This window comes from Limanda limanda, chromosome 14 (genome assembly GCF_963576545.1).
Source record: "Limanda limanda chromosome 14, fLimLim1.1, whole genome shotgun sequence".
NCBI lineage: Eukaryota > Metazoa > Chordata > Actinopteri > Pleuronectiformes > Pleuronectidae > Limanda > Limanda limanda.
In genome coordinates, this window is record NC_083649.1 from 12,943,112 (window position 1) to 12,959,097 (window position 15,986).

General features: G+C 39.0%; 2 protein-coding genes across 2 annotated transcripts; one reads left to right on the forward strand and one right to left on the reverse strand.

Moving 5' to 3' along the window:
- Window positions 1-7,138: 7,138 nt before the first annotated feature.
- Window positions 7,139-7,744, forward strand: c14h5orf24 (chromosome 14 C5orf24 homolog). The gene has a single exon (XM_061086640.1). It carries the CDS (start codon window positions 7,139-7,141, stop codon window positions 7,742-7,744), a length of 606 nt encoding a protein of 201 aa, XP_060942623.1.
- A 5,173-nt stretch (window positions 7,745-12,917) lies between these two features.
- On the reverse strand, window positions 12,918-15,154 carry LOC133019383 (glutathione S-transferase A4-like). The gene is made up of 7 exons (XM_061085842.1): window positions 15,089-15,154; window positions 14,871-14,987; window positions 14,714-14,765; window positions 14,075-14,207; window positions 13,841-13,976; window positions 13,298-13,423; window positions 12,918-13,216 (listed from the first exon to the last, which is right to left on the reverse strand). The coding sequence occupies exons 2-7, from the start codon at window positions 14,955-14,957 to the stop codon at window positions 13,088-13,090; spliced, it is 663 nt and encodes a 220-aa protein (XP_060941825.1). The 5' UTR covers window positions 14,958-14,987; window positions 15,089-15,154; the 3' UTR covers window positions 12,918-13,087.
- Between the last annotated feature and the right edge of the window lie 832 nt (window positions 15,155-15,986).

Below are 15,986 nucleotides of genomic sequence, written 5' to 3' on the forward strand. Positions count from 1 at the left end.
GTTTGTTAAAATGATGAATCATTAAATAACATTAACTTTATTTCCCCTTTTTAATAAATACTTTTGTAATTAAAGTATCAGTATTCTGTGATTATTTGTGCATATGTATATGAATACAGCTGGATTATGATAGCCTGTGCTTGAACTTAAAACCCTTCATTGTTTATTATATAATCATTAATATTAACTATTGAGATTATTAATTTAATGAGACTGATATGTATAGATTGTCTTGTTGATCCCTGGAACCAGGGTGGTGCCCCGCTACGATAAGTAATAATTACAGACTGTATCATTCTTAATTGATAATTTTATTGTTTTCATTAATTATTTAACTATTCTTAATGGATAACCTTATCATTTCTCATTAATTATTGTACTATTCTTAAGTGATAGCCTTATCATTTTAATTTTTTTTTAATAAATAATTTTTATTATTTTAATAATCATATTTCATGATTATTAATAATTAGCCAACGTCAAGTCTACTCCTATTGCACAACATAATTGGTGCCCCCGTGTGAGGCTATCTGGAACATGACTTAAAAGAGATGAGATCCCTCAGAACGCTGCTTTAAATCCTGTACTGACGTTTCAACCAGACCTCCCCAGGCCTGACCAGATGACCCAGTAGCTAAAGGAGGCGATTACCACTTTTGTTTCAGCCATTTTCCCTGCACAGACATGTTTCTTGTTCAGACATGTCAGACATCTTGGGCAAGATCTCAATACGTATTTGTGATACAATGCCCAGATTTTTTAATGAGGTCACCAAGTGCTTTTGGGTTATGAAAGATTTGACTGTGGAAAAATAAATCTGTTCCTTGTTTATGGAAAAGTCCAAATGCAACAATCCAAACTTCCAAACTTGAACCTTTCCCAACTTTATTAGATACTGATAATATTAATACTGTAGAGCTGGTTGAGATGGAGACAGTTTAATCCTTTGGTCTGGGGGTGGGTAAGGGGTTGCGAGGTAAATACTAGCATGGGACAGATTAACAAGTTCTAGTACCTAAATATGTATTCATTGTTTGGTCTTCAGACTATTGTTAATTTGTTGACTGATGATTAAATGAGATCATACGAGTGTTTTAGAGGAGGTCTCTTCTATATGTATAAACTTTATTACAGGCTCAAAGCCCACATGGTGTCACGGTTTGTTTAAGGGAAAGATGGACCCAGATGCAGAGATATAACAAAAAGGGTATTTAATATAACAAAGAGTCTTTTAACAAGACACAGACAAAACATAAAACACTAACAGGGAACGCTGGAGGGAAACGAGAACCCGAGGATCAAAATCCAGTGACAAGGCGCACGGAAAACACGAAGGATCCAGGACGTGAAAGCTGACGAGACAGCAGAACAGACAAACCATAAAATGACGACGTGTGAAAACGAGTACAACCCGACAAGGGACCAAGGGGAACACAGAGGCTTAAATACAGAAGGGAAAGGCAGGGGCAATTAGACACAGGTGAAACACATGAGGACTGAGGAAGATAATCACCGACAGGAATGGAAGACAGAGACAACACACAAGGAACACGAGACTACAAAATAAAACAGGAAACAGACAACCCAAAGAAAGTGAAAATTAACAAACTAAAATGACAGAACATCGCACATGGTCCTTATAGAATTGCTAACGACACACATCTGAAACAAGACAAGGGGCTTGAAACCAGACACTGTGGTTAAATACATTCCATGTTTGAAACCAATAAGATTGGCAACTAAATATATGCATTTTATGCAATATTAATCTAGATAATAATTAGTGACTATGACTATCAGATTAATGTAGTGGGGTTAATAGCACAAAATTAACTCAATTTAATTGAGATGTACATATTTAGAACATTCTTGTTTTCTTATTTAAGCTTTACACATAAAGTTGGTTGGTTGGTTGGTTTGCTGTTTGTTTACTGTTGGTTGGTTGGTTGGTTGTGGGTTGGTTGGATGTTGGTTGGCTTTTCGTTGATTGGTTGGTTGTTGCTAGCAAGATATGCAAAAGGACTCGGTGGAGGGACAGGGCCTAGGCCTGGAAAGAATCCTTTAAATTTGAATGTAGATCTGGTCCGAGGAGTGGAGCCAAGATATGTTTTAGTTTTTTTCACTACTACTATTCTTTAGCTATTTTTAGCTATGACAAATAAATAATTGAGGTTATACGACCACTTCCCTTTTTTCTTCTATCTGTCTACTATAAGAACTAGAGGATTGTTCCATCCTGGCGGAAGCATGCACTCTGACATCAGGGTATGATAGAGAGAGAGCTTGGACAATAAAGTGAAGACACTGCCTGGATCTACATGTGAAACAAAAGACAGTTTTGCAAGTCTTGTATCAGCTCCAACCAAGCATTCCTTTGGCACTGGTAGCTATCATAGCTGAATATCCAGTGTAGCATTCAAACTGAGTATTATGGGCTGCATGGAAAAGTTTCAGACTAACCCATTTTTAGGCCTCTCTGAGGAAAAGAGAGGGCAACTCAGGACATGATCCACACTGGTTCACATAACTGTCAATGCTGCCAGGCCTTTTTCTTTTTTCCTTGAATAACCATGGTAGAGAAGTAATATTGTCAATTTATTTATCAAGGGAGATTTCTGCCTTTAATATCAGGCCAGAAAAGGGAGTTGTGATAGAAACTGATACTTGATGATACGTATCTCAAGGCCAAGCTGGGCTACAGGAAGACAAAAACCCAGGTTCCCAGGCCTTGACATACAATACGTTGCGCAGCATCCTCATCTCGTCACTACTATCTCCAGCCTCCGACCAGACGGACAGAACCAACAGCAAGCGCCCTCTTTTGCCTGACTCGAACCCAGCTCATCACCATGTCCTTTGCGTTCACCGTCTTGAAAATGCTTCTGGGCTCTTCGGCCGTGGTTGCGTTTGTCTTGCAGCCATCCAATGAAGAACTTGACCTCTGCCATCAGGTCAGTATCACACTTGTTTACACACGCCTGTATGTAATGATTTCTTGTATATTGTAGGGCTTTTTATTTTATGCAGGGAACAATGAAAACATTCTTACTAAATATGATCCCCAAAAAAATTCGGAAACATTTTGTCAGGTCAGAGAAGTCATTTCAACCAGCTGCAGTGCTCTAGACTTGCCTATCATATGACATTGATCTGTGCTGATGCATGTATGATGAGGCGTTCATATGCATTTTGTAAAAAACAATATTCTCTGCCTAATTCAAGGCCACCATAACCGTCCGGTTGTCTGAGGACAATACTAAATGTTTTATATTTTTTGTACTACTATGTGTTTCTGTGTAATCCATATTAATATTGTCTTTTAATGTGATGTTCAGTTGCCATGGCGAGTCATTGGAGTCCATCAGGAAGAGTCTCCTCAGGGCTCTCAACCTGATTGGACACAAACAATATCGCACTTTAAATGCCTTGACACATACCACATTTGTAATTGTATTATTCTCACTGGCATTTTTCTAAATAAAATGTCTGCATGTACTTATTTATTCCCTTTCAAACTTAAGTAAATGTCTATTATTTAATTCAATGTCTTCAATAAACTGAACTTTGCCTCAGTTCGGTCTATTTGGACAGTTTCTTCACTCTGAATATCAAACCGTATCACAATGCCTGATTCAATCGTTGTGCCGGGGCTGCTCTTTAGGGGGTGCTAGTCAGTTATTTTGCCACGCCCATTCCTTAAACCCATCTGACAGTCTTCAGGGGGGGGCTATTGATACACACATGTAGTTTGAGGGAGATGGACCCATGAACAGGGAAGTTACAGCAATTTCGTGTGTCATGGCGAGTTGATGAACTTTGATGCCACGCCATTAATAGGGCTTTTGACGAAAAGTCACAGTAATCTTAAATCTTCATTATCAATGTCTTGAGACCCATTTGACATAGTTTCACATGGTTTCGCAAAGTGGATGAGGAGGAATACTTACAAGTGTAAGACGTTCCAAAAACAAGACATTTCCTGCTGCCACCGGGGGCGCTGTGATTTTAAGTCACGATTTCTATGTCAATGTCATCAGGTCACGACTCTTGTCTTATGTGTCTAGTTTGGACTCAATCGGACCAAAAATGTCCGAGATACAGAATCCTGTAATTTGATGGCGTTTAATCAAACTTTGTCGCCACGCCACCGTCACACGCTCTGACAAAAAGTTGATCTTTTGATAACTGTAGTACTCCATCTTGTTGTGATGACACTCGTCTAAATTTTTAAGTTGATACGATGGAAGCTCAACGACAAGTACATCAAAGTAAAAATATGGAATATGGCCAAAATGGACACTAAATCCAAAATGGCGGGCTTCCTGTTGCGTTTTTCGTTATGCACTGATAGACTTTTTTGTGCGTCTCATCATGATACACCACTATCTTTATTTTCGTGAGGTTCGGTGAATGCTAAATGAGGGGCTTTTCCGTAGGTGGCGCAGTTGAGCTATTTTGCCACGCCCATTTGAAATTACTCCAGAATACGTCAATTTTCACCACTCTCTAATTTACTGCAAAGTTTTTGAGCATGGGAAAGCCCTCAAAAGACCATTCACTACGCTCAGAATAATCTTTACAATTTCAATAGGGCCTCCCACCGATTTCGGTGCTCGGCCCCTAATAATAATCCTTTCAATTTCAATAGGGCCTCCCACCGGAGGTGCTCGGGCCCTAAATACAATAATTAAAAATATATATTTTGAGGGTTGATATGAAAACAGACATTGAAGTTTGAGGGCTGATTCCAATGATTGAATGTTGGCCTTAGTGAACGATGGACATATAATTGGCCACTCTGTGTAAATCCTGGACCATGTTTCATAAAAATCATGGATCCGTCTCGGAATACTGTACATTCTTGCCACCATTTTAATTATTCAGTAGGCTTTCATTTGTTTAAGCACTCTGTAAGCCGTACAGCTGGGTTATGGCTCAGTATTAGAACAATAAGTACATTAATATATATTTTTAAAACCAGTTCCCCTTTTTGGATCCAGGGGATCAGTTTAGTGGATCTCAGAATGAAAACAGTGCTTGGATATCAAACTGGAAAGAAGGAAAAAACAGGTTAAAGCCATGAGTTTAGAAAAAGACATTGAAGTTTCAAATCTAATTTTACTCACTTTAATGTTCACCTTTTGGAATCAGGAATTGTGCATGAATATGGACATTTAATTGACCCCTTTGTGTTTATTGTGGCCCCTGATTTAAAAATAGCATGGATCCATCGCTGGATACTGTACATTCTGAATTATTCAAAAGGATTTCATGTGTTAATTGTTCTTTAAGCTCTTTGTGAGCAGTGCAGCTGGATCAAATCTCAGCCTATGAACAATCATACCTTTTCAGAAAGCAGTGTTAGTTGTATTGGAGCAGTTTGATGGATGCAGATGTTCAGCTCAGTGGACGTCAGAGTGAAAACAGCTGCTTCTGGAGGGGAAAGAGGAAAAAACCCTGCTGTGCGCATGCGCAGACTGCGCTCCTCCGTCTTATTAATTTTTAATGGAAAATGGCTGCGTTTCTTATCCAAACCTCTGGAGCTGGGAAATAAAAAAACCTTCGTCTCTCTGCACCGTCTCTCCTCTTCTTCACCCTCTTCACACTGCGACCACCCGGCTCTACACGTTGTGTGACCCACGTCCTGTGGAGAGAGGAGGAAGATTTCTGAGGGGAAATGGATCCGCTCACGCTTTGAGGGATGAAAGATCATTTTTCTCTTTAACCCTTTCTTCTCCCGGATCTGCGAACAATCGAGGTACAGTCACCTCCCTGCGAACACGTCTGCAGACCGAGTGCTGTGATGATGAATGATCCATGTGTTTCCTAATGTGTTCTTTTACATAGAGCGTCATTCAGGCCGGCGGCAGCCTTTACGTTCTAATGTTACACAGGAGGTGAAGTGACATGCAGGGCAGGAGGTGTGTGTGCGTGCGTGTGTGTGTGTGCATGTGCGTGTGTCTGTGTTTATTGTCGTCTGGGCGCAAAGATGCTGAATCCCTGCTCATGCCTGTTGTAAATGAGTACTACAGACTGTGTGTGTGTGTGTGTGTGTGTGTGTGTGTGTGTGTGTGTGTGTGTGTGTGTGTGTGTGTGTGTGTGTGTGTGTGTGTGTGTGTGTGTGTGTGTGTGTGTGTGTGTGTGTGTGTGTGTGTGTGTGTTAAAGTCCACACCTCCTCCCTGCTTCCTCAGATCAGCATCAACACATTGACTTTGCTTTTAAAAACGATTCATTCACTCACATTAGTAAACATTGTATTGTGTGTAATGTATATTTAATTTTAGTCAAAACAGCATTTGTGTGTTGGTAGATTTTGGAATTTCATCCTTTTATTATAATATTGATAAGGAACCTTATTTTAAATGTAAATGGGGCATTTCAAAACACACACACACAAGTTAAAGATGAAGAATTGAATGCAAAACAATAGGAAACAGTTAAAAGCAATTTGAGGATCACACAGCATTGAAGCACAAATACATGAAGGACTATGTTACTCTGTAGAGCACATTGACTGAATCTGCCAACAGCCCTGAAACTCAATCAAGCTGCATCAAATCGCACACACTCATAGTTAAAAGTTCCCTAAACAAGCTTGGGAAATGGCTTAACACGCCCTAGCCTTAAAAACAAAGATTCAAACCAACCAACAAGTTGACAGGGGCGAAAACATAATCTCCTGCATGGGCTCAGGGGAAAAATCAGTTAGAAATAAAACATTATGAAATGATTAAAACTGTCAGATCGACATTCAAAGTAAAGCAATTAATAAAAATTTGAAGGTGAATTCAGATAATCATAGGTCCAAATTCACAAAGTTGAAATAAACTAAAGAAAGTAAGTCTTCAAATCCCTGGCCAGGTAAACACTGCCTGAGTGAATTGAGGGCAGGAGATTCAGGAAAACATTTTCAGCAACAAAGCAAAACACTTTCTATTACATTTTTATTTTCTATGCAAAATGCTGCTGTCTGCATGTTTTATTGCAGAGTTGAGGATGTTTCATAATTTGTTGACTTCAGTTAACTTAGATTTTCAGCATTGGAGAACCCACAGCACTGAGTCAACACAAAGATGTTAGTTCTTTGATGTGTGATAATAACACACTTTCAGTTTGATTTCCACTTCCCAGCAGACGATGATGCGCCAAGTGACCAGCAGTGACTTCTGCATGAGCAGCCGGCCCTCGTGCCTGGCGGAGGACGGCCTCCACCCCCCCTCCCACTTCGACCTGTGCGCCTCCCAGTCCAACAAGTTCTACCCTCCTCCCTCGTCGTCGTCCCTTCAGATGACCCTGACGCCCATGGTCTTACCCGCCCTGAGCCACAAGCCCATGGTGTGCCAGAGACAGGAAGTGCTCGAGGGTAAGATACCAGGCGTTAAAAGCTCTGATCAAGCGCCAGACGATGCCAAGAAGAAGAGCAAGGCTGCGGGGAAGCCGGGCAGGCGCGGGAGGCCTTTGGGAACCACCAAGCTGGCCGGATACAGAACCAGCACGGGTCGACCACTTGGTACCACCAGAGCTGCTGGTTTCAAGACGAGCCCAGGGAGGCCACTGGGTACGACCAGAGCGCGAGGGTACAAGGTCAGCCCCGGTCGGCCCCCCGGCAGCATCAAGGGCTTCTCTCGCCTCAACAAACTGGCTTACGGTAGCACCTGCAGCGGAGCGGCTTTCCCCTATCCGCTGCCACACAAAGAACTTCTCTGTGAACCTTCCTGCAAAGAGAAGACGACAAACGAGTGAAGGCTCTGTTTCTGCCCCCCCCCTCCATAAGAGGAATTAGAGATGCATGTGTACAGGTTTCCTTACAGATGTTTGGGGGGATGGGTGACTGTAATCTTTTCCAGTCTGCTGTGATTGAGACGAGATGATTTTCTATGATTGGTGTTGGTGTCATCTGTGTGCCTGCCACTTGATATAACACTGTTACTTTTACAGTGCTACGGCTAGAGATCTATAACCTGCGGAAGGTTTAACTACTCAACACTGTTTCTGTCATCATGGTGGGGGGGAGAAACTCCAGATGTTCACTGAACAAGGTGCTTTTATCTTAGTAACAGCTGTGGTGATTCATTTCTTATTTATTTTTCATTTTAACATCAACAGATCGTTGAAGCATCCATGGTAATGTTTATTGCAGCCACAAGTGTGTGAACCTTTCTGGGGTGTTTACAGGACAAAACAAGGACTAATTGACATTATGTAATTGTCACACTAGAGTTTAAATATCATATCAGCTCATGATGGACAGTCACATTTGTTCTTTCTGTTTAATCAACAATAGGAAATAATTAAGGAGAGGGACAAGCATCAATGTTGTTTGTACAGTCTTTAATTGACCATTGTGTCAAATTTGTAAAATGGCAATGGCACTTCAATAGATAATCAGGCACTTAAAACTGAAATCTAGTTAATACAACCTTTTCCACTCAAACTTAACACCCAGACAAATACTCCCGCTAATAAACTCACTCATCACTGTTCACTCTCTAAAGGTCAAGCCACTAAATGTCTTCGAGTTACTTGCATGCAAATCTTCTCAGAGCTGATGAAAGTCACAGATTCTTGTATAAAATCCAAGTCAGTACTAACTTTTTCACTCAAAAGTGTAAAACAAAAAATGCAGAGACGTCCTGCTTTTTAATACAGCCTGCTAAAGATGATATAATGTGCCCTATGGTTGCCTCACGTGCTCATTAGTCACCCTGGAAAAGTTGTTTTTGTGTATTTGTGAATGAAAAGTGTTGATATTTCCTGTTTGTCCCTTGATCGCTCTTCACAATGGTAAAATATTGCGTATTTCCTCTTTGGTGCCCAGACAGTTCGAAGCCCCAGACTCACTGGTGGACTCACAGTTGAAATGAGGATTTGTTAGTGGACTCTTGGTAAAACTATCTGGAGTGCAATTGTCTCTTTACCAAGGACTAGGTGCTGCTACCCAAACCAAAATTTTACATTTTTATAACAAAAAACCCTATTTGTTAACATCAATTTCCCAAAAGCATCTGTGTTGGATTTTGTTTCAACCCACAGCAGCAAAACAAAAAGTGTGCTCAGTTCAATATAAAAAAACATCATGTCATATCCTCTAGGTGAGGAAGTAATCAAGTCTAAAAATCTAAACCTATATTCAGTCTCAACTGTCAATACCTGATGATTTTTGAACATTTAATATTTATTTTGTTCTAAATTGTCTTGTGGCAACATTTCTAAAAGATTTATTTTGTGGTTGTCAATCGAATCTGACTAAGTTTTGACTTCCTGTTTTGTAATCTCTTAACTTACACAACAGAAAACAGCATAATCAGGTCGGTGTTGACTTTGTGACGTTAAATGCGCTTTGCTTTACATAGAGTGGATGCTTTGTAATGTTGTCTTGTCAGGAAAGTCGTCACCCAAAGATTTAATCACTTGTGCTACATTAAAATGTATTATTATTTGACCTAAAATGTTTAACGGAATCCGCTTTGTCACATGAACGTGTCAATGACAATCTGTCTTATAGTTGTTTAGCAATTTTACACAAAATATCCTAAAGGAAGAAACATTTAATATTATTATAATTTATTTGATACTCACATGACACATGTTTTGATTTATTAATTTAGTGCTGAGAAAGCTATTGTGAACAAATGACACCATTGCTGAGAAAGCTCTCTGACATTGCTGGTCTATATCTCTGTTTTTACAATGTGAGCTGCCAATTTGAATTTCCTGGGATATCTGCAGACAGGGGGCGCTGTTCCCCCAGAACGACAAGCCAAAACTCATAATTATCAGGAACAGGAAAAACAATAATCAAAGGGTTAAGAATTTGGCAAGTACAGATTGATGTTTAAGTGTCTTAATTAGTTTTTTACTTTAAATAGTTAAATAATTGTATCAATTGTTTTAATCAATCTGTTCAAATGTTTAAAAATATATTATTTAATGGTCAAATTCACATCAGATTTTTTAAATTCAGTATTTACAATATAAAGTACACAATCATAGCCTCGTAGAGCACTTGATTCAGAAGCTGATTGTCTGAAAGGCAGGCAGAAATGAAGAAATTGACTACTTTTATTGGTTTACTGTTCACAGGTATTTCACATCATGTTCATTGCATCGTAAATACAGTCCGTCACATGTAGTCAAACATGATTTTTGATATTTACCACTGTGTTGGTGTTTGTTCGGGAGTTTGATCTTACAATTTGCCTGAAGAACATGCATTGGTATAATTCATATGTTGGGAATTCAGATTAAGAGAGTTGAGACATTTTATTTAATTTGGTGCAATAACCTGGCGTATGTATATTGTACTGTGTAAACTTTGATACTATCACTTTTTATTATTGTTGTATTTTGATACTGTTGTACAAGGCCTTTTCTCACTTGTTTAAGTTGACGTGTGTTTGTGTTAACCGAGGTGACTGAAACGTCACATACAAACACTCTTTCCACCCTCTACCAAAGAATATGATGTTAACCAACTTTATTTGATAGAAGAAAATAATCCAATGTCTCACAAAGTAACCTGAGCATGAAAACCTCTGTATAAAATGTAAATGAGAAAAGCACTGTCCCATGAAAGATGGTACGATTGTTTGGATTAATGCAAAAAGCTTTGAGTAATCACTGCATCTAAAGCCTCGAAACACGCAGGTGTAATCACTTCATTGACAGTTGATTGAATGGATTGTTAATTTCAACACATTGACAATATAAAGTTAGATCCTTGTTTTAATTCTGCAATGGAAGAAAAGGTCTCTTTTCATAGATTTCATATGTAGCCACGTGTTTGATGTAAACTGAACATTTCTTGTTGAGGTGATGGCTGAGGTGATGCCTGCCTGTTCGCATAATCCTGAGGTTTGAGTCTTCCTTTACAGTTTAAGTGTTTTTAGATTCACACTTTAAGAGTAATGGGATCTGAATTGTGGTTGGATGCACTGTTAATTACATCTGGCTTTTTCACAGCAGATATTTAGACACAGATCAAAAGGTTATGCAGGCTATAGATAATACAGTTAATGATGGTTTCATTCTCTTTAGCTGCTCGGTATTGTGCAGGCTTACATCTTGACACTTGAATAGATCATCAATTTTGTTTGTTACACTTTGAGACTTGTCTGCTGTGAAAAAGGTATTTTGTCTGTCTTAGTCATCTAGCTCTTTTGTAATTGTTCCTGAAACCTGATGAGCATTTCTCACTGCAAAGCTGAAACATGTTTTACTTTTTGTCCTTATTCTTGGCTGACTGGGTTTCTACCATAGACTTTATCCACTGTTGCTTCAGCAGCTTCAGCTCTATTGACGTCTGACATGGTGCTTACTTTGTTTGAGGCTGCTCCACCGCTTCTTGCAAAGACTCATGAAGGTCCTGATCTTGTTTATGATGGAGTTTGGTGTAAATAATTAACATTTAAATTAATTGAATAACAAAAAAATTTGAAAACTGTACCACCCTCGTCCTCAGTGACGTCCCATGGCTATTGTAGCCATGACCTCTGTCCTTGTATCAGATTCAGTGAATCAAAATGGCCTTTCAGTCTGATTATCAGATTGCAAGGTTACACTGAAAAAAATATTATTATTTATTATGTTATTTTGAATCATGTTTTCATTATCTAGAACAGAACATCGTTCTAGACCAGAAAAGCTCTCTGGGACTTAGGGGGATTTTTTATTGTTGTTGAAGGCTTACAATATGTTTGTTGTAAAAACTCAGGTAATATCAGGTTATAATTCTACAATGTTTATTTTTCAGATCAGTCGTGATTGATGTTCGTTTAGTTGAGAAAATTGATTGAAAAAACATAAACATGTTTCAGCTTCAGCTCGATGAAAGAAATCCTGTAAGTTATACTGTAAATCTTGGTTTATGGTTATGTCAGGGGAAATGGGACTTTTGAACGCTCATCTGATCAGCATCAAAGTGCTTGAAGGGGAAATGGATTGTTCAGACTATAGAATTAGAAATGGCTGATGTCAGATTTCGATAAGAATTAAAGCAGGACTTCTTCATTGAATTGATTGAAGGATGATTATTGAAGGTGTATTAATGAAAAACAGACTCAGTAAAGAGGTTGATTTATTCACCTTCTTGTCATATGTAGCTATAATATTTCAAGTTAAATCAGCACTTTTACTTTTTGAGGGAATATTTTTTTCTCTCACCACCTTTCAGTGTTAAATCCTGACCTGGTCCCTTGTCTGTAAATTACATTTCGAGTGGGGTTTTGTTGGAGAAGATGAGAAGCTCAGTTATTCCAAGTGTGTGACTGGAGAGGCCTGTGAAGCTTTGTATCATTCCTACTTTATTCCTGCATGATAACTGTGGAATGTTCAAAAGTTGTGTAATAAATCTGAAAGTAAAACAGTCTGTCCAAAACGTGTCTGGAATTGTTGTCCTCAGTGAAAGAAAAAAAATGTGTTATTTATTGGTAAAACAACCAATCACCTCCAGGTAAATTGTTTGCCCTCCTTAGTAGTCTCAGACAGTATGTTCGTTTTACCGGGGGAGGGGTTGTTAAATCACAATGATAAAACTACAAAGGTTTAATTGGCACGGCTACAAGGAATTGTGGGAGGATATTTTTTCCAGCGTATTCTATAGTTGATAAGTGGATTAAGAAAGGCAGCACAAAAGCACCATATTCCAATATAATATTTGCTCTTAAAGACATTTTTTATGTAAGAATATTTCAATCGATGCATTACAAGAGGTGTGTATTAACTCACAAATTCTACACATTACATCAGGTACAACCCCTAACCCTACACAACACGATAGTTGATAAGAACAAGGAAATTTATAAACGGGAAAAATGAACAACAATAAAAATAAAATAAATAAATACAAAAACAGCAGCTTCTCAAATGTTGTCCAGAAATAGATTCTTTATTTAGTGGCATTTTCACTTCATTTAATTCACTGATCTTTATGAAAAAATAACTACATAATTTCCTATAGTACCAAGTGGATTTGTGCTTTTGCCTCAGTGCAGTATTCATCTCAAAATAAATCAGTAAATATGGCTGTTCTACCCGTCGTTAGATGTGTGAGGAGTGTACCAGATGTTCAACAGAAGCTCGTGAAAATTAAGACCTGGGTCTCAACACCTCCATTGCCGTCTTCACATAGACGTCGTCTGGCTGCGGCTTCCTCTTGCTGCCCGGCTGCAGAAACTTGCTGATGCCTGGGACCCGGCTCATCCTGCCCTGGAAAGACTGTAACACAGTATTCAGTTTTAGTTGTAACACTTTTTATATATCCGTTATCTCAGGGCTCAAACATTGTGTAACATTTACCTTGATGTTGCGGAAGTCCGCGAGGATCGCCGGAAACTTCTCCTCCAGCATCAGGGTGCATTCCATCAGCTGCACATCTGCACAGCTCAGTTTACCTCCCACCAGGTACACAGGTCCAGACAGAGCCTGAGAGAGTTCAGCAGAGACGCTCATCTCATTTATCATAAACAATCACATATAATGATCAACAGGCCAGCTTTACATCATTAAGTGATTTTAACAGAGATGATTAACTCCGCCAAAGAGGTTATGTTTGCACTCCCTGTCTGTTTGTTGGTTTGTATGTTTGTTAGCAACATAACGCAATAACTACTGGATGGATAAGAATGAAACTGGGTAGAAGGATGCAGCGTGGGTCAGGGAAGAAGCCATTCAATTTTGGGGCAGATCCAGGATTTTCATAATTATAAGACTGATATTTATGAGTGTGTGCAAAGATAAAAACCTGGATTTAGTTCATTTAAATGTGTTTTCCTAAGGGGACTGTTGTGGCAGAGGTTGGCACCCAGTGCTATTTCAGATATACAGTATGTGTATTAGTACCTTTTCAAACACAGGCAAATAGCGCTCCTTTGCTTTGGTTTCAATATTGTCCAGTTTGGGTTGTTTATCTGTGACAAACGGCAGCGTCATTATCATTTCCATGACATCCATGATTCCCTCTGAGTACATGTTGATCCTGGGGAGAAGCATCAACATTTTACCATAACACATCCAGGTAGTAAAGACATCCCAGCACATAATATTGAAATACATTAAGGAATGACGGGATCATACATGACTTTGTCTTTGAGATCTTTGCCGTGGAGATTGTACTTCTCTGCGATGTATTGCAGGATCGCCTTGGTCTGGACAAGCTTCATGCCGTCTATTTCCACCAGGGGAACCTGCTGGTACATGAGATCTCCGTCTGCAGAGCAGGAGACACAGGGAGGTAAAACACTAAGTCACCCAGTGCACTGTACCTATGAATTTCAGCATCACGTAATACTTGAGATTCTCTCCTCAAAAGGTTGTTTAGATTGCTTCACAATAAAAGAGGCTTGGTCTGAGCACACAGGGGCGTTGCTGTGTATATTGTTGGACAAATACCTGACACACCCTGGTGATTCTTTGGTGGAGGTGAAGGGTAAAGGAAAAATATCTCTTTGGGTGGGACACAATTTGTCTCAAAAGCAGGGGCCGAATAATCTGCAGAGTTCTTCTTTAAAATCACACACACCGGTTTAATTTAAATGGATAAAAACACAGGGGGAATTAGTCTCAGCTGATCCAGTCTTCCATTAAGTTAAAAACCTTCATCTGGTCACAGGTTATAATTCAAATAAAGTGATTGACGTGTTTTCCAGCCGATATATATATGGAAAACACACAAAACTACTTTTTAATTTAATCAGCTGTCTGCAAACAACTCACCGCTGAGGAGTTTCTCATACTGCTCCCGGGTCGTCAGTAAAACCTCTTCGAACTATGAATGCAACAGATATTCAACAGTCACATTCAAGAAGTTTGTTTTCTTTTCCTTTAAAAGCATGAAAACTAGAGGAATAAAAGCAAGGAAAGGTTGATTCACCTCCACCTCCGCTGCAGCCAGAAGCCACCGGACCGACTCCATTCTCCCTCTGCCGTTGAAGTAGGTCAGCACAACTTTTCCAGCCATGGTTTAGTTTTTAGAGGGGATAACAAAAATCTGTGAAGGTCGAAATGAACAAAAAGGAGAAAACACTAATTAGAGATAAAACTGCCTGAACACAAGGGTGCAAGTGTTAAATCTGAGTTCAGCAGACTTACATGTGCAGGGCTGAGGTCAGCTGTGGGAGAAGTGGCCGATGGAAGCAAAGTGTGAGTTGTTATATACATTTATTCCTTCAGAGGATAAAAAAAACGGTGAAGGTGGAGAAAACACACAGAGGCTGCCATTGGTTGGTTGGTTTAGACCACGTGGCTCCAGAAGAAGGAGCCAATGAGGAAGTGCTTGAAAGTGGTTAGAACACTGCTCCATTCAAAAACGTCTCCCATGAGATACTCAGTCAGTGGGGGTTTCCACGAGTCTCATGCTGCAGGAGAACAGGGCTTCTAATCATATGTTTTTAGCTCAGGATCATCAATAAAGAGGCTGATTTAAAAACAACAAAAATAATTATTGTTATTATTTATGATATGTCTGTGTTCAGGACCTCTCTGACTCTCAATATACTGAAGATGAAACATATTTACTGTATAGATTTGGAGATTTTTCAAAGTAAAGTCCAACATTTCAACTGTGGAATATATCTATTCTGGATATTTAATATTATACGATATTATAAGTACTGTAAAAACACTTTGCTCAATAAGTTCAGAGAGAGACTGATATGCCTTTGTTCAGGACCTCTCTGACTTTCAATATACTGAAAATCAAACATATTTACTGTATAGATTAAGAGATTTTTCAAAGTAAAGTCCTACATGTGTACAATCAAATCAGTTAATTTCTGGATATTTCAAAGTTCTATAAAAACACTTTGCTCAATAATTTCAGAGTTCGACTGATATGCCTGTGTTCAGGACTTCTCTGACTACCTAAATACTGAAGATCAAACATATTTACTGTATAGATTTGGAGATTTTTCAAAGTAAATTCCAACAGAATACGTACATTTTTAACCACTTTCTAATTTTCTGCAAATTTTGGTCAGAGTTTGAGCAT